An 18731-nucleotide genomic window follows, 5' to 3' on the forward strand; every position below is an offset into this window, starting at 1 on the left:
CTCGATGGATGAGTCACACAGCTAGAGACACACACACACACACACACACACACACACACACACACACACACACACCTCTGCTGGTAGCTGGCTGTCACGCCACAAAACAGCAGGGTAGATATGAACCCTCTCTCAATTTAATTCAGAATGTATGACTCTTTTTGGCTGAGCATGTGGGTCCACAGCAGACCACTTAGATGGATGGAAAATGGGCCGTAATGGGTTTTCTTTGTCCTGTATGCTTTTCATCCATCTGCACAGCCAGATGGTCGGTGCCTGCACCACCCATAAAGTAGGTAACAGGACACTGTGATGACCAGTTTAGGTTGTGCTGGACCATATGCCAATATGGATCAGAGCTAATGGTTTTATGGTTACCGTGCAATACTGTGTCTACAAAATGACAAATAGATCTGATTCGGTGGAACAACCGTCTGCCTTGTGACACTTACTTGATAACAGAAATGTCTATTCGTCCACTACTCTGAGATAGTTCAAGAACTACTACACACAATCCCCCCCCCCCCCCCCAGACATGACGGAGTATATATTATGCTTGAGGACACTCTACTGGGGTGAAATCTGAAAGGCCTTTTAAGTTATTTTTGACAATTGGAATGCTATTCTGCTGACAGCAGGCCTCTTCTGAGGGAACAAAGTGCTCAGAATTAGAAATTGAATTAGCTCAAGGGTCAAGAAACCTGTTTTGAAGACGGGGACGTGAGGTATCAACTTTCAAGTCAAGTGAAACCAAAACAATAAACGAGTTTGCGCACGACAATGTTTCTGATGCAGAATCAAAATCTCTTGTCCACAGTAAAGCTGCGTTCACACAATGTCAGCAGAATGAATGCTCACGGATGTTTCTCAGATTGTTACCCTCGCTGCTAGACTCGTAGTCGAGGCTGATGCTTCACTGACCTAAAGTGAAACCATATTCAAACAAATAGCTTCTTGTATAGCTTAGCTGAATTGATTATCTCAGTGCTCACATTGGATTTTAGGTAGATGTACCTGCCAGAGATGATAGCTTTGTAGCTATGTTGCAACAACATTGTTGACACTTGTATCTTTTTATAGATAATGTCACGGTTAGTAATTACAACTGATGAGGCTGACGCTTCAAGTGACCTGAGGTGACTTGGTTTATGTGTATGCGAATGCAAAGCGGGACTGAGTGTGGGACAGCTGTCGCCTGTCACGCGCTTATGAAAGTCCATTCAACGTGAGGGCTCTGTGACGTCAACTGAGAATCTAATTAGTCAACTGGCCGGCACACATGCGAGTCCTGAAGAGAGAGAGAGAGGTGACTAAGCATGGTTGTCAAAAGTGTGTGTGCAGCTTTGCCTGTGAATGTCTGTGTGTGTGAGTGAGTGAGTGAGTGAGTGAGTGAGTGAGTGAGTGAGTGAGAGAGAGAGAGAGACGTGAGGGCTGAATGCCACCATGACATCTGTCAAGGTCCAGTGTGTATTTGTTTGTGTGTATGTGCGTCCATGAGTGTGCACAACGTAAGCAAAACAACCCCCTCCGAGTCACCTTGCAGCTATGCCACATGATGAATACACAGCAAAAAGTGTCATCCTTACTTTAATTACAATACCAGCATGCTCCGATGTCCAACTGTGACAAGGGTAGTGTGTGTGTGTGTGTGTGTGTGTGTGTGTGTGTGTGTGTGTGTGTCCAGTGAGCAGCGTCAGCACCATCTTTCCGGTCCAGTCACTGTTTGCGTGTGTGCAGGACGCCATGGCAGCAGGTAGATGCAAACCACAGTCGGCTAGATGACTTCGCAGACTGACTGTGCACTTCTCATGCTACAGCAAACAACACCACAGATACTGGTAATGCATACAAGGCTTATCCCAGGTTACAGAATATTTAGTTCGATAAAAACATGTACATTTTGTAAATAATGACATCTATCTTTTTTCAATAAATGTATATTTTTGGACTTTATAACGCTCTGGAGTTATTTGAAATGTTGAGATCACACATAAACAAACCTATGCAGTCATCACTGGGATTTAATTCGACAAATAGTAAAACACTAATATTATTAGTGTCGCCTAATTTGTATCTGCAACTCGGCAGAATTACCGGTTTTAAAGATAATTAATATACATGCCAAAAAAAAAAAGCGCAGCATTTCAATGTTGATTTAGAATGTTGTGCGGTGTGTTCGATTGGGCAATACGAGGGTTTGCACCTGTAGAGAGACTGAAATAAATGATGCACTATATTGAATACAGTATCTAGTTCTCTTCATACATACTGTATATCCATTGGTTAAACAAAGAGAGGACTCACACAGATGCTCTCTCAAAATATCTATAATTGTCTAGCAATGCGAAAAACCACCACTATAATTAGCACTTGGGTTCAGCAGCGAAACTAATTAGCTTACAAGCTACGTTACATGTTGCTAACCCTGTTAAATGTGGATTCTGGGCCAATAGGTCTCCTTTAAATGAAATGTCTTTGGGTTTTTGAATTTGAAGTCTGTGAAATGTGTCAGTTTTATAATATTTGGGTCTCACCAACAAGGCTTCTTGGTTGTACTCACTCTTCAATTTTGAGTATATCTGCCCTGAAATTAATTATCATTATATAATGATGCCAAGAGAATGAGGTCACTGGTTTAAGTTGCAAGATAATACAACGCTATACAAATAATACTACGATTTGTAAGCAGTTTTGAATTTGTAATTTCTAAGTTTCAAAGTATTCCATTTCAGGAAAGACAAGAAGCATACTGTATACGAAGAACCTTGATGAGATATGAATGAAGACAGGGAAAAGTCAAAGTCTTACGTCCTCTGTGCTTTCCAATGACGTAACTAAACCATTTTAGCATGCAGTCCCCAACAATGGTCGAGATGCATTAGAGGACAGAGGGAGAGCGAGGGATAGCAGAACAGCAGATGGAAAGAAGAGAAAATCAGACTGAGGGAGACAACCATCAGCACACTGCACTGAGACAAGTGTCCAACAAATTTAGTAGTGTTCTCACAGACTCATGCGTTCTCAAATAACAATAAGGCTTCTGCAACTGCACCTAGCTGTGGGTATTCATTAAAAACACTTAGCACAACTCATACCTCTCATATCTGAATACATCAGGAGCTACAGGACGGACAGTGATGTGCACATCATTCCAGATTGCTTTTGCAAACAAACGCACAATCTGTCGGAGTTTGCCCGGATGCAGAAACAGAAATGCTTGAACACAACAAAACAGAACATTCTCCATCTTACATGCACATGTGTGCACATACACAAGAATGTGAAAGCACAGAAAAATGTTTAGACGTATGCTAAAATAAACCAGTTCAACTTTAAAAAAAATAGACAAAGATACTACTGTAACTGTTAGAAGTTAAATATTCAGCATGCACTTTCTTTGTATTTTGCATAAATAATTACATTTACATTGTCCTTTATTTGTACTCAGTTGTTTGTTATTGTTTTGTTTGCCCAAATATGTTCTGTTGGTTTTGTCCTGTGTTGTATTTAGATCTTAATATGTCCGGAAAGTCAATAAAACAATCTTTCCTATTACAAGATCTCAGGTTCTTCAGCAAGGACTCAACTACTTTGTTTATTTGTGTGAAAAAGTACTGTTTTGTCTGATTTGATCTTTGACACGGTCTGCTAGTAAGGGGCCTTTCGGGAAAACGGCTTCAGTTTGTTCAGGGCACGGTGTGCAGTTTTTGAAGAAAGAAAAGAGTTTTAAGGAGAAAAGTTGGTGAGAGTTTGATGGCAAATTACATCCAAGAAGCTCAGAGCACACAGCAGCCAGTGGCAGCACTGTCATATGCCGGGTGATGTTTCATCACCACTTCAATCCACCAAGGGCTGCTGAGAGCTGACGGGGGACGAGGGAACGTCTGAAAAACTCCAAGGGTGCTTAAAACTTGCGATTATCAAGGAGTCATCTGTCAAGTTTGTTGTTATTTGTGCCCTCCAAATTAAAAAAAAAACTTTTGCTGGTGTATGCCCGAGGCTACCAAGTGGAAAACCCAGAAGCCGGCTCCCCTCCTTTAAAACGAGGCTCCAACTGACAACTGTGTGAAGTGGTTGCTGACTGCCAAATAGCTCCCCGTGTCACGACTTGAGGGATACTTGGAATTCTACGCTTGGCCTTTCCTCCCCTCGCCATCATCCACTTCTCTCCTGAATCATGGAAGGAGACCTACGGGAGGGATTAGCAGCTAAAACCTTGAGACTTAACGAGTCATTTCAAATGAGATCATTAGCATACTAATGTTTGATGTCGGAGACAAATTCTCCTCTCACCGGTACTTCGTTAGTGGAAGCAACAGCTTACAGAGGGAGCTCTCTGAAATGATAAATGAAACGGGACACAAACCTATCACGAGAGGTAAATTCATTTACTATAATTAAGCATGTCCTTCCTTCATGTTTCATAAGACTCTTTAAGTAGTGGCAGAGATCTTTGAAACAAATATGGAAAATGAACACAAGGGTTAATAGTAAGTCATATTCTTTTCCATATTTTGCCCAAAGCTACGGCTCATGTATCGTATTAATTACTGGATAATGTAATGACTTGTCAGCATGTGGGAAAGATGTCTCTCTCAGTGGGTCAGAAATGTGATTAATCCTGTTAAAGTGATACTCTATTTAAAGTCCATTAACTTCTAAACACTTACAGGCTTGAAAGTTTTCATGGCGTAAAAGAAAAATCCAAATGTCTCAAAATAATCATTCAGAATATTATACTTCTCTGCAGTCCTGTAGTGTGCTCATTATGATCCACACGTTCACTTCTATAGCTCAGTTCTCAAGCACAACTTTGTCAAGTTTGCAGGAAGTCATGTGTGTTTGATGGCACATGTCAGAGCGCCTATGCCAGAAAGCATCTACTTTATTAGAGAACTTTATCTTAACAAACCTATAAAAACTATTCCTTTGTTAATGATATACTAGAAAACATTTGTTTCTCTTCATTTTTAAGATACACACATTTTGGCCACATTTAAAAACTCTATTATACAATCTGAGAATCTGACATGTGACATTTTCTGATGCCATTTAGTGTTTACTATACAACCCCAGCTGCACGCCCACACTTGATATTTCAGCTTGACCATGACTGTGAGCGTTAACAGTAAGTGTCAGTATGTGTGTGCTAAAACTGTATCTCAGTGACACACATGGGCCAGTCCAAACACATCACAGCATTTCAATCTCACACTGTGCAATTTCACATATGTGTGTGTGTGTAAGTGAGGTAGTGTTGTTTTTTCTAATCACAGCACAGCAGGCAACTTAGGAATGTCATTACAGTGGGAGTTGTCCAGTTAATGAGTTTGGATGACTCTGAATCACCTGCTGGGTTTGGATACACACACACACACACACACACACATATACACACAAACACACAGGATTACTGGAATGTACGTACATATTAAATAGTAGATTTTCTGGTATTATCAGGTGATGGGACATATGAAGGGTTTTTGGTCTTTGAGAATAGTGAATACTGTGTTAGAGTTGTTTGTTTTTTCAAAGAGAAAACAGACAAACTGAACAGGAATCGGACGAGGCAGCTGAAGCCGCTTTTTGACAGGAAGCAACGGAGTTTATAGCAAATTTAATTTTAAGAAACAAAGATACGATTGTCATCATACTGCTATAAATCATGTCAGACTTTATCTTATTACCAATCGAGACAGAGACGCTGGCATTGTTTTCACCTTTTGAGTCTTTGCGTGTGAGTCAGCATGTCAAATGTGGTCCTGTAGCAGGAACAACCACAGAAGCACTTTGAGTACTTTGCCAGGGGTTACTTTGCCAGGGGTTTATTTATATATATATATATATATATATATATATATATATATATATATATATATATATATGTCTGTCAGATGTCAGATGTCACCTCTAAAAAGAAAATCAATCCAAATATCCCACATGATGTATTGCGTTAGTGTGCTCTGATCATAACCTAAGATGTACAACGGACCTGTCTATGGTGCTGAACATGGCCCTGTGTTCTGACCTTGGCTGATGGCTCTCTGATGCAAGGCACAAATATGAGGACATCATGCGACTGTCAGCTCTGTGTGTGTGTGTGTGTGTGTTCTTCTGTTAGCATGTGTGTGTCCATGCCCGGACCTGCCACGGTTCACAACCAGGCTCTCCATCTCAGCAACGAGATGCAACACCGTGAATCACCAAGCAGGGCCATTAGTCACAATGCCTGGCCCTTCTTTTGAATAACGTCATAAATATTCCATGGACCCGCTTAAAGAGGAGAGTCGGAAAAGTCACGGCTTGGCACCTCACCAACGCAGATCACATTGAGCCCTGTGTTGCAGCAGAAACATGGCAAGACAATTAATCTTTTAGGGATCTGAGGCAGGACAACAACAGGGAGGGAGAGAAACAGAAATAATGGAATATGGTGAGAGAGAGACACCTGAATGGAGTTATGAATTATGTAGAATGCGGCAGCATTGACAACTGATTCAACCAAACTACCTCCCTTACCGCCTTTCTCCAGAACACATCTACATAGAAATTAAATATCTCAACAGCAACCAAAAGGGAAAAATGTCAAAACATCTCAAAACGAGAATAGCGTTAAATGGAAAAGTATGATCCGTTAGCCTCACAGAGCACGGAGACAATTGTCAAAGCCAGACTCTTGAGTGGCTTCTATGTTATTTAATTGAAAATGGATGCCACTTGCTTGTGTACCGGTGTCATTTTTGACAAAAAGAGAAAACCAGAGCGTGAACGCATGAGAAAGAATTACAAGTCTGAGATAGACAGATGTTCTTTAGACCCACTGAGAAGGAGAACAAAAAGAGTGAGCCAGAGAGAAAGAGTGAGAAGAATTTAAGAGGAAAGCAGGGAAGAAAGGCAACTTCAACAGCCAGAAATACAGAATGCTTGTGTTCTGGTCTGCTTTGATTAAGTGTTCAGTGTCCATCAGGAGCTTTGCGTCACAGTTTTGCTCTCCACTAGTAAACATTTAAAGGGTGCCGCTACCTCGACGGCATGCCAACATGTGCCATTAGCACTAAACATGAAGTACTAATGTCAGTAGTTTTGCAGGTATTTGGTCATAAACTAAAGTATTGGACAAATTGGCATTTTGGCCCGATGGTGGCACTGAATGAAAAGTCAAGAGGATCACCACATTATTACAATTCATCCTGAGGCGAACATAAAGGTCTGTTACAAATTTTACAGCAATTCATCCATTAAGCTTTTTTTTTTTAAGTCACAGTAGTAAAAAGACAGCTGGCAAAAATAAAATGAATAAATTACATCTAGCTGAGCATGCTGTCTCACTGTCAGACACAGACTCGTGAACAGAACAACACTTTCATTTATGTTATTGGCAATAAAAGAAATCCTAAAATGACAGCTAAAAGCCAATGGTTGTCACAATTTTTCACTAAAATACACAAATGTCAACCTCATGGTGATGGTGGAGGAAAAGGGGATTACCAAAAGCCACAACGGATCTCGGTACAAAAATTAAAAAGGCAATCCATCCGAAAGTTTAGATGTTTCAGTCTGGACTACAGCAGTGGAACCAAATGACAGGAACCGCTTATGCAGAACAAAAAAAAAGCCTGAAAGGTCATTGTTACACTTCAAGTTATTGGTGAAATAATGCACCACGGTTTCTAATATTATTCTGACTCAAATACCACACTATCAGAGCCGATACAAACTACACAGAGACACACCTTCCAACATCCTCGTTAGCATCAGGTATTTCATCGTTTCGCTGCTGAAAGGTCAACCGAACGATGACAGTCGGCGTAGAGCTGAGACTCGCATTTCGCCCTGCTCATACCTCTGCATTACACACTTACACCGTTTTTCTAACTCACCAAGCATTTAAAAACACCTGACTGGCCCATGTTGCATTCATCCTACTCACACATTAATTAGTGCGCGCTATTGTCCGCGGGCCAAATGGGGTGTGTGCGTGAAAATGCACTTAGCTATCTACAAGAGAGGATGCAGTGCAGCTCATGACTATACGTACCGGCTTCCTCCCACAATGATGAGATGCGTATAATGCTCTGTGAGGGCAAGCGTGTGCAAATATTTACTGGACATTTTGACAAAGATGGATGGGAACATTATGATTTGGGACACAGTAAATACGAATATACCCAAAATGTCGTCTTTCCTATCTCGTCCCCTGTGATTTCCTGCAGGGGACTTGTTTTATTTAATGCCCTTTGCATATACCTTTAGATGACCTACTTGTGTATATGTGAAAACCTGTCATGTCTTGTTATTCTAGCATGTGCTGTTATTACAGCAGCAGACAGTATCTCATACAGATAAGTCATTCTCTGCAGGTTATAGATTCATTGTAGCAATCTTATCTGTCCCACCATTTTCTATACACACACAATAAATATTAATAGTAGGTTCCGTCTCCCAGGCTAACAGCCTTAGTAAAAAGGACGATAAACAGCCACTGGGAATAAAAAGGCCCAGAACTACGAGTCAAGGTTACTGCTGGAACTGAACTCAGTCTAGCAGTGAAATTTTAGAATCATAAAATAATGCATTGTCCATCTTAATGATAATAATAACAATAGAAAATGCTATTTGTTGATAGAAAAGGGAAACCAGGAAGATTACAAAATGTTGGGGCAGAATTTGTAGGTCGGGTAGCATATTCTGTTCACATCTTTTGAATAAGTTAAATTGAAATATTGAAAAATGAAATGTAAAATCCTACACTGGGCCCAGCTCTATTTATTTGAACAAGCACGTTTCTAAAGAACAAAGTCTTATTCATAATGACGGCCTGGCATTCATCCTAAAGATTTAGCTCTATTGCATAAGCCTTCAACTACATGCTTAGAAAAGCCTTAGAGATAAAGATGTTTCCCCATTTTGGGACAAGTCTGGTCGCTTAATCCGCGATAGGATATGAATGAGGTCAAAGCAATATTTTCGAAGAGAGACTAAAGGGAAGCAATTTCGGCCCACGAAGAGAGAGGATCAAAAGGGCAGCGAAGCACATTTGGGGAAAAACTAATGAGACACTCAGAATAACAATAATGCCCCGAGACACACTGCACAGAAAATAAACATCACAGGCACAAGTAGATGCACGGAAACACAGAAATTAGGAATAAAAAGCCACCAGATCACTGAAATGTGTAAAACTAAAAGCTGAGTGTGTGTGTCGACATGTCACATCACCGCAGGAGACATGACTAGAGCACGACCAACACATCGGTCGACAGATTTTATCGGCAAATAACAGCCGATCATAGGTATATCAGAATCTGTTTACATCTTACCCAATATGTGCCAATGTAAAAAGCCTTCTAGGACACAGAACAAATGTTTGAGAATAGTCGGACTGTCCCTTCGGTTGGACTAAAACCCTCTACTCCCCGTCTCCCCCATCGGGTCAAGACACAGTTACCCTGTTGGGTAACTACATTTGTAGTGTAGACAGCATCTTTGTGGTTAAAATAAAATATCTAAATCCATTTTCCTGTATGACTATGTGCTCAGAATTTGATGTGGAAGGTGGACACATTTTGCATTAGAGCAGAGTCTGGCGGAGATAAGATCATATTAAAAGAAGGACAGGAAAATTACAATATGCTTAGAAATGTTAAAAAGTATTCCTGCACCTTCTTATCTTGTATTGAAACCTCGCCTGGCACTTTTATCAGCAATGTTAAGGACAGATGAGAGAATTGGGATGACATTTCTTTGAGCATTGATACAGGAGTGGACACTATTCTTTCATGGACAAAAGTCTAATGTCCTTCGCTGCAATTTGCAGACCAGAGTGAATAACCCTGCAATGCAGCCTAAAGTCTAAATCCTCCATGAAAAAAGAAAAGATATGAGCAAATGAAAAGGCCACATCCGTTTAAAACTGAGCTGAGAATGCCGTCTCCCTCCCGACAGGGAGCTACAGGGGTCAGTCTGGAGCGGAACTGAGACCAACTCGCCCATTTAAACAAGTAAAGACAAATGAAAAGGGCACATCAATTTGGAGTGGACATGGGCACAGCGTCTCTTTCTCTGCACAGTGTGCCTCCCAGAGGTGGTATATTAGGCTGAAAGGGGCTCAATGGAGGCGAGGTGCATCACTAAATAATGAACTCCTGGCGGCACAATTACTGAGCATAATGGCTGCTTTCATCCGAACAGGAAGGAAGAAGTGTGTATTTGTGAGGATGTGGATAGAGATGTTTGTGTTTTTGTGCGTTTCAGTATATAGATCTCTGGGCAAAGCAGTCACTGAGCTTTTTTTTTTTCTACGGTCTATATGCTCATTCCGCAGAAACTGTGTGCAAAAGAAGCTCAACCAGCAACAGTGCATTGAGGGTGGAAGGTGGCTTATGTAGACTTACGCAGCTCGCCCACTTTGAGAATCTCACAGAGCATCTTGGTCAGCTCGATGCTGCTGCGGCCAAACGGACACTCGTGCTTGTCTTCTCGACTGCTGTTCTCCAGGACGATCTAGAAACACAATCAATCAAATAAGCCACACAAGAACTATCAGGACTACGGGAACAACGTGGTCGAATGTTTGACGACATGCGTTTTGGTGCATTTACTCTCCGAATATAATAACAGATATGACAATGAAGGCACAAAACTCTGATATATCCTGAAAATGTGAGAACGCTCATTTATAGGTGAGTCAACGGCAACATTATACATTTGAATTGCTATGACTAAGTTGTGATGAGCTCCTACTATTCCTGGAAGTTAAGTTATATTATAGATCTGGATCCAGATGCAGATTAAAGCCTGCGGCTGTATGTGAAGACAGCGCATCTCGCTGCTTTTAACCCATTCATTCAGTGTCATTGGATGGAAGAGGCATCCATTGGTGTCTGTTTTGACACTGCAGTACGAGGAGCTGCCAAAAACAGAAACGTTATCATTTTATATTACAATAACAAAAAAGATGTCTGAGGCCTTGGCATCAGGTTTGTACTCTGAGTGATTTGTATCTGAGTATATGTAAAATATTTGTGCATTAATTTACGGTGGCTGGTTTGTCAGCTTGAAAGGCCATTTTTCACATAAACACAATTTAATTATGGTCGAAACTATTTATTCATTATTTGACCTCATCTGACCCTCTAATTTATCCGCATTGAAGCCCGAAAACAGGGAACGAAATCTCAACATCCAAAAAAAAAAATTCACTCTAATTATGTGTATGTTGGCAGTGTGCCATACATGAGGCCATCAAGGTCCCAATCATTTTAACTGGTGACAGTTTAATTTGGGAAATTGGAGGCTGTTTTTCCTGCCTCTGGTTGACTGATAAGGGCTGAGCTGACACTTATACTAAGACATCTCTTTTGTCGCTTTCAAACCCAAAGACTGAGAGTCACACACTAACATTAGGAAAGTACACACACACACAAGATGTGCAGGTGTGGTGATTAAACTGCATGTGTACAGTTGACACAAAAATCAACAAAAAGGGTTTTAATACAATAGAATGCTGGACAACTGCCATAAAATGTTTCAAACTAACCTGAATTAACAAGTTGAAACTCAAACACTAATCACCAATCTAGTGAATGTCATCCCATTGCAGACAATCACTTCACTATAGTTATTCTACATCACACGAGTCTATTACCCAGGAGTCAGGGACCGACAGGGAAAGGAATCAAATCATTTATATCGTCGGGGCTGAGCAACTTCATGAAATTCAGTTTTAGCTGAAAGAAAATTTGGGAACGAGCCAGAAACTACAAAGAAGTGAATGAGCTGGAGGGAAGAAGGTTTGGTAGGAAGTGGAGGTGACGAGGAGGAATATAACACCATAGAAATCACTGAGCAGTGTGTGTGTGTGTGTGTGTGTGTCCACATGGGATAGAACTGCATATGAAAGAGTGTGTGCATGCTCACCCTGATGTAGGCGTCCTGGTGGTGTCTGGCAAAATATAACATGTTATCCAGAGCCAGCATGCCTGGAGGGATCTGGGTGAAATCCACAGCTGGATTCACGTGGTTCTGAGAGACAAGAGGACGGGGAGACACGTACTTTAACACTTTTCACCAAATCTTTCTTTCTTCTAGGTACAATCCACTAAATGTGCTATTTTCCCCGACGCAAAGCAACAGTCAGACAACCACAAGGTTACACAGTACAAACAGTTTCCTTCTCACAACTGGAGGTTCAAGAACCTCACACCATAAAGTGCAGTGTTCCAACTTTACAAGTCGACTGCAGTATGAATATCAACTTTCAGAGGCTTGATATTTTCTTGTAATAGGTAATAGGTCCTCCGTTAATCTTCTCTGTCGGGACTGTGTGATTGGATTTGATCCACAGTGGCCTGGCACCATAAGTAAGCGCCTCACAACTGTGATACAATTCTGATGCAAATATTGCTTGAAATTGTGATTGGTGCACAGAGGAACATGACATCAGCTTTGTCCAACATATCCCCTCCCCCTTCAAAACGTGCGAGACTGAAACCAAAATTTCTCATGTTGCATAACAAAAAAAATCGTTTTACTTTGGATTATTATTTTGTAAAGGACATCGTTCATATCACAGTGTCTCTGCTTGCTTTTTGTTCATCTTCTGAGTTTGTTTTTAATCCTGTACAGCGTCAAAATGTCCTTAAACGATCTTCTGAGGAGATCTTTCTAAAAATCGCTGCTTGATAATAAATGACTTCATAAAAAGCCCACAAATTGTTCACGGTGATCAATTATCTATTAGCTCTGTCCAGAAAAAAAGTCGATCTATATTTGGTTTATTTTTAGGTTATCAAATAAACGAACAATGCTCTTTTATAGGTTCAGATAATTGTCTTAGGCCCAAAAAAAAGTAATTGAATTCTAAAAAAATAAAAACAAAATTGATATTTTGAAGAGGCATGGACCTGGATGGTCTTCTTGGACAGTGAAGCTATCTTGAATAGAAATTAATGAATAGATTTTGAAATTGATTGATGCCTGGAAAGTACAGCAGTGAATCAATATACAAACTTGTTTACCCTTTAAAAATGGTCAGAAAACACTTTTTAGTTTGGCCTAAAACCACCAAAACCCAAAACTTTGCAAAAATACCACCTCCCATAACATCTGAATATTGTATGAGATATGCAGATAGATGCCGCCTGTGCTGTCCACAGTCCGACAGACTTAATTCTTCCCAGACATCGCAGAGAATTCAGTCGACTAATGATTAAATCCACCGATACACATGCAAACACATCACTCTGAAGCTAATCTTGAGTTTAAGAAGATGAGACAGATTGTTGAAGGAAGAGGAGAGGGGAAAGCAGGGGATGAAAGAGGAATGGAGGACACTGAGATCTGGCTCATCAGTTTTGTAATTATATCTGACAGGAAGCAACCTTATAGGCTTAAAACAGATACAGACATGCAGGGGTATGCACATCTTTTAAAACACAAACACACACACACTCATATGGACGAGTCAAATATATTCCAGTATGTGAAACAATCCCTAAAAAAAAAAACCCGAAGGCATTAGAAGGCCAACAAATGATGTCAGCAGTGATATGATATATCTAGAGAACTATGGTGTGTGTGTGTGTGCGTGCGTGCGTGCGTGCGTGCGTGCGTGCGTGCGTGCGTGCGCGTGTGTGTGTGTGTGTGTGTGTGTGTGTGTGTGTGTGTGTGTGTGTGTGTGTGTGTGTGTGTGTGTGTGTGTGTGTGTGTTGCAAGCTGTCTAGCATGGAAAGCAGACTAAGGATTTTCGGGTGGATTTTCTCCGCACTAGTGGAGACAAGGCAGTCCAATTGTCTTTATCTTTACTGAGCACACTGCAGTGGGAGTTTGGATGGGAAGAGCCCCGAAACAGCTCTGGTCTTACACTGAGCCACAGTGAGTCGAGTTCAAGTTCTTAAGCTATAGTTAGACTGTTGCATACAACACAAAGCCACACACTCTCCCATATACAGTACGTTAACACTTGATCATGCTTGAAGGTGGAGAGATGGGAAAGAATGTAGTAATAATAATAATAATAATAATAATAATAATAATAATAATAATAATAATAATAATAATAATAATAATAATAATAGGGTGAGTAAAAGAGAACGAGGATTAACATACAGAAACACATACAAACCAGAGGTGGAAAGTAACAAAGTACATGTACACAAGTACTATACTTAAATCATTTTGAGGTGCTTGTAGTTTACTAGAGTATTTCCATTTTATGATTTTTCATCCACTACACTTATGTGACAGCTGGAGCCACTGCAGTAGTTACTTTTCAGAGCGAAAGGTGTGTAAGATTTGAACTTCTCCCGAGTGCCAAGTGTGTAGGAGCGCTATGGTGGCTTACTGTACTTATTTAAATTATAATCCATTACAGCCAATAAATCCCCCACAATGCTACACACTATTCCTTTAAGATTCTGCAATCAAAATATGAAATGCATTTCTTTTCATATTAAACCAGTGGTTCACATTGTTGGTGTCTTGCACCCCTTTACAAAAACCTGCGTCTACTTCAGGCTCCTTTGTCACGTATCACAGATACGTGGAATTTGTGTAGCAGAACTTTCCTACCACATTTATCACTCCCTGATCCTCAAGATTGATCTTGTACCCGTTTGAAGGGTGCATAAAGTAGTAAAAACTAGCTACACCTCAAACCAGCTATAAACAGTAAAATGCTATCTATGCACTGATGCATCGGTATTAACAATCCAATAATGTCATTTTCTGCAGAACACTTTTACTTCTTATATTTGAAATATAATTTACGAATAAAACTTTACTGCTGAAAACATTTTTTTTTTTATTTAATCCCACAATCCACAGATTTTGCAGTGAAGGAAAATCTTATTCAATTAACAGCCAACAACACAAACTGGCACTTCTTTTACTTTATGATCTCAGTTTTGAGGTGTGTGTGTGTGTGTGTGTGTGTGTGTGTGTGTGTGTGTGTGTGTGTGTGTGTGTGTGTGTGTGTGTGTGTGTGTGTGTGTGTGTGTGTAGTAGCCAGAGATGGTCACGAGAGAATGAGTGAATCTCATGTGACCCTTTGAAACACATGCCAAACTTACAATGAAGCCGAGCTTCTTGTAGTCGCGGGTGTACATGGACTTGCGTTTCTCGATGCTGCCACTGTTGTTGGGCTCACACTCCACGTCAAAGGCGATTCTCCGCAGCTCAAAGATGATGTCCCTCTGAGCCTGCACATACACACACACACACACACACACACACACACACACACACACACACACACACACACACACACACACACACACACACACACACACACACACACACACACACACACACACACACACACACAGAAGAAGAATATTAAAGTGCTGCTCATAAATCCATCTGTCTTTTCTTCCATTCACCATTTTGTAATTTCAGAATGCTTCAGCCTCATCTCCGCTGTCTGGGGTCTTGCAGTGCCCAAGGCAATCTGGCTAACCGCCATGACTCTCCACTGTTTTTATTACTTGGGCAACCTAGAATATCTATTTACATATTTTTTTTTCTTCAGCCGGATCAGGCCAAAACTGCCCACAGTTGGTTTTTTCCTGAAAAGGTTTTCTTAAGTTTCTTGTGTGATGTAGGCTACAGTTAAACAGGCACGTTCTGACTGCTTACTATTCTTGTCTTGCTAAAGTCTCATTTTAAAAGACATGTCTGGTGATATATTTTTCTTACCATCAACAAACACCATAAAGAAAACATTGAATTGATCCTATGTAAGAATTGATCCCTTACTAAGTATCTTGTGTGACCAGAGCCTGACATATCTCATCCCTTTAAACCATAGAGCTCCATCGTTGTCCACTACGGGACATGTTGCTTCATTAGGATGAACATGGGCTCAGAGATCAATCCCACATACACACACTGTATTGCTGTCAACGTTGACAAAACTAAAGCAGTATTTGGTTTTGGTTAAGAGGCTTTGTTGACAATAAGAGAACTATATAATATCACCAGCCTGTAAGTTGTTGCACACTATAATGCTTCCTTTTGTTGATTGCTTACAAAGTAGATCTAGATCGCTTTCTCAGTAAATTCCCTTAAGACAAGTCTGTAAAATACAGCACTACTAGTCAGCTAGTCATTCTACCAAATCTGTGTTAATCATATGTTTTAAATTGCTTTGAAGATAATGATGTTCCCTCCTTTCCCTTTTTGGCATTTCCCCATTTGTCCATCCATCCATTTGTCACCCATTCCTGTCAGCATCATTCACAGTCCCCCACCTGGTCCTGGGGATCCATCTTGGTCATCATGCGGTCCTCCAGCAGGTTGAAGGTGAGCACCTGCAGGACGTACAGCTGGTGGGACATCTCATCGTTGATGGGCGTGGAGCTCCGGATCACGTTCTACACAGTGTGAAGGACAAACGGGAGGAGGGAGAGGAAGAAGAGCAGGGGAGAGGAAGACAGAGAGGGGAGCGGAGGTGTTAGATGTGCAAATAGAAGTCGAAGAGGTGAGAGGACGGGTTTTGGGGTCAGAGAGACGAGACATTGATTTTGAAAGAAAGCGGTATGAGATAAAGACGGAGAATAAGAGGATTTGGCAGGGAATCAGGAGGATTAGAAAGCATAAGTCAGATGCGGGAACAGGAGAGGGAGAAATTAAATTAAACACAAGGTGGAGGATGAAAGAGAGAAAAGGGAACAGGTGTGAGACAGTAAGTACAGTAGATAATAACCAGCGACGCGAGACAGAGGGAGAAGTGGCAGGTGTCATTTTCCTTTTCGATATCACACTGGTGCAGAGGCATAAACCCGAACAGAGATAAAGAAACAGAGAGACAGAGGGGCACAATGGAAATGGTTAGACTTACACTGAGAATGATGGAGCGCAGCTGTTTCTGGGCAAGAATATGGGCCATCTCCTATAGAGGGAGAAAGAAAGGGAGGGCGATAAAGAGAGAGAGGAGGACATCATTTAGGAAGGAGAGTGAGAAAATGAAACACTGTATATATATATATCTCAACAAAAAAAAAATATATTGTTCAGGGTTTTCTATGTTGATATGAGAAATGAATCAGAAAATAAACAGAAACTGCCAGAGCACACGGCAAAGTATGCAGTGTTGCTGCCGTATGAAACAAGAAAGCCATCCCAAAGAAGAACTTAATCTTAAAAAATGGATACTAAATGCACTAACGGATGTCTTCTACAGTGCAAACTACAAAGTGTGCTGATCAAGGGTGCACTTACTGTCAGGGGACAATTTAGGATGTCCACAATGTGCTCATCAACCTACCATATCGTGTGCAGTGAGGAAACAAAGTCAGAGACAGAGAGGGTGAGTGAGTGAATGTGGAGAAAAAGAGAGTCTGAAAAAAATAATTTTCTGTCGGGGGGTGCAGCTTGTGGAGGGAGGAGGGGGGAGAGGCAACGGAGTCAGCAGAATGGTGGGACACTGGGGGATCATAATAATAGCTCTACCGATGGTCAAATCCTTACCATGCACACACACAGTCATCTGTCTTTTAAAACACACACAAACTGACAACCAAAATAGTGTCTTTAGGCCCTTGCATGCTTTAAAATGTGTCATCTGTGGTCGATCTGCTGACATGACGATCAGGAACTATCCCATAACATCACATTATAAAAGTGCCTCTCTGCAGAAATGAAAGTGTCTGCAATAAACTTATATTACCACACATGCCTGCACCTGAGCGAGAGGACATGTTGCCCACTTATCACCTAAATCAACCCAATAAAGTTGCTGCCAACCAACCGCATTAAATCGGATGTAAAATAGAACACAATGCACATTTGGCCTCTGCAAAAAGAAGAAGCACTGCAACGTCTGCGTGCGCTCCAATCTGTATGCAGAGATGCTGTGGAGCTTATTTCTGCCTAGCGTGTCCTTTAACTTTGTATGCTGCACAGGAGAAAAAGCTATGGGTTAGCATGATTCATTATTAATGTCAAAGCCCATCGCTGGACCCCATGGTGCGGATTCAAGGGAACATGTGATCAGCTACGGGGCAAAGCGTGACATAGGTGAGCGAGGGAAGGAGATGGATGAGCGGAGAAATGAGAGCATCGCACATGCATGTCACTTCTGCAGAGAGGAATGGAGAGAAAGTAAGGGGTGAGGGGGTGAGTTGGGCTTTTAGATCCCGACTGTTAAACACATGACGAACACATGCATTTACAGGCACGGTACAAAAAAACCGCTGATGTGTCACATGTAAATGTAGCATTTAAAGCTCACTCACTACATCATGATACTGATTTACAGCACAGTATACTGTATGCAGTAAGTGCTGTGTGTGCACACTGCAGCCTCACCTGTCTCTTCTCCTCAGGAGCTTTGAGGAAGAGAGCATTGATGACAGCAATAGTGTAGGTCTGGATGTCTTGATCAGTCCTGGATATGGAAAATAGCACACACAAGAACATCAACTATACATCGCAACATATAAGTAGATCATTATCAGCAACATGTGTGGTTTGAAGTGCATTTACCACACTGTAAGAGACAGCGATAGCTTCAAAGATGAATCAATCTAATGAAGTGTCCATACAGCCTACAGATCCACTTACCCTTGGAGATGTGGGATGAGCTGCCCGATGGTGATCTCCTGCGCCACCTTGTGGTAAAGATCCTGACTGTTGAGCACCATGGACTCCAGGATGGCCAGGGAACGCTGCAGCACTGCTGTGTCCATGGCCGACTTGTTCACGTAGCTGGCGATCTGCAGGAAGGACGG

General features: G+C 41.2%; 1 protein-coding gene across 1 annotated transcript in view; it reads right to left on the reverse strand.

Annotated features, from left to right (window-relative positions):
* elmo1 (engulfment and cell motility 1 (ced-12 homolog, C. elegans)) overlaps positions 1-18731 on the reverse strand; it is a 73459-nt gene that overhangs the window by 34448 nt on the left and 20280 nt on the right. The window contains exons 9-15 of the mRNA XM_079175710.1: positions 18565-18716; positions 18310-18388; positions 16841-16891; positions 16251-16373; positions 15072-15200; positions 11920-12024; positions 10395-10503 (exon numbers count right to left, since the gene is read on the reverse strand). Coding sequence (XP_079031836.1) covers positions 10395-10503; positions 11920-12024; positions 15072-15200; positions 16251-16373; positions 16841-16891; positions 18310-18388; positions 18565-18716 — 748 coding nt within the window. The remainder of the gene's footprint in view (positions 1-10394; positions 10504-11919; positions 12025-15071; positions 15201-16250; positions 16374-16840; positions 16892-18309; positions 18389-18564; positions 18717-18731) is intronic.

Source organism: Pholis gunnellus, assembly GCF_910591455.1.
Source record: "Pholis gunnellus genome assembly, chromosome: 16".
Classification (NCBI taxonomy): domain Eukaryota; kingdom Metazoa; phylum Chordata; class Actinopteri; order Perciformes; family Pholidae; genus Pholis; species Pholis gunnellus.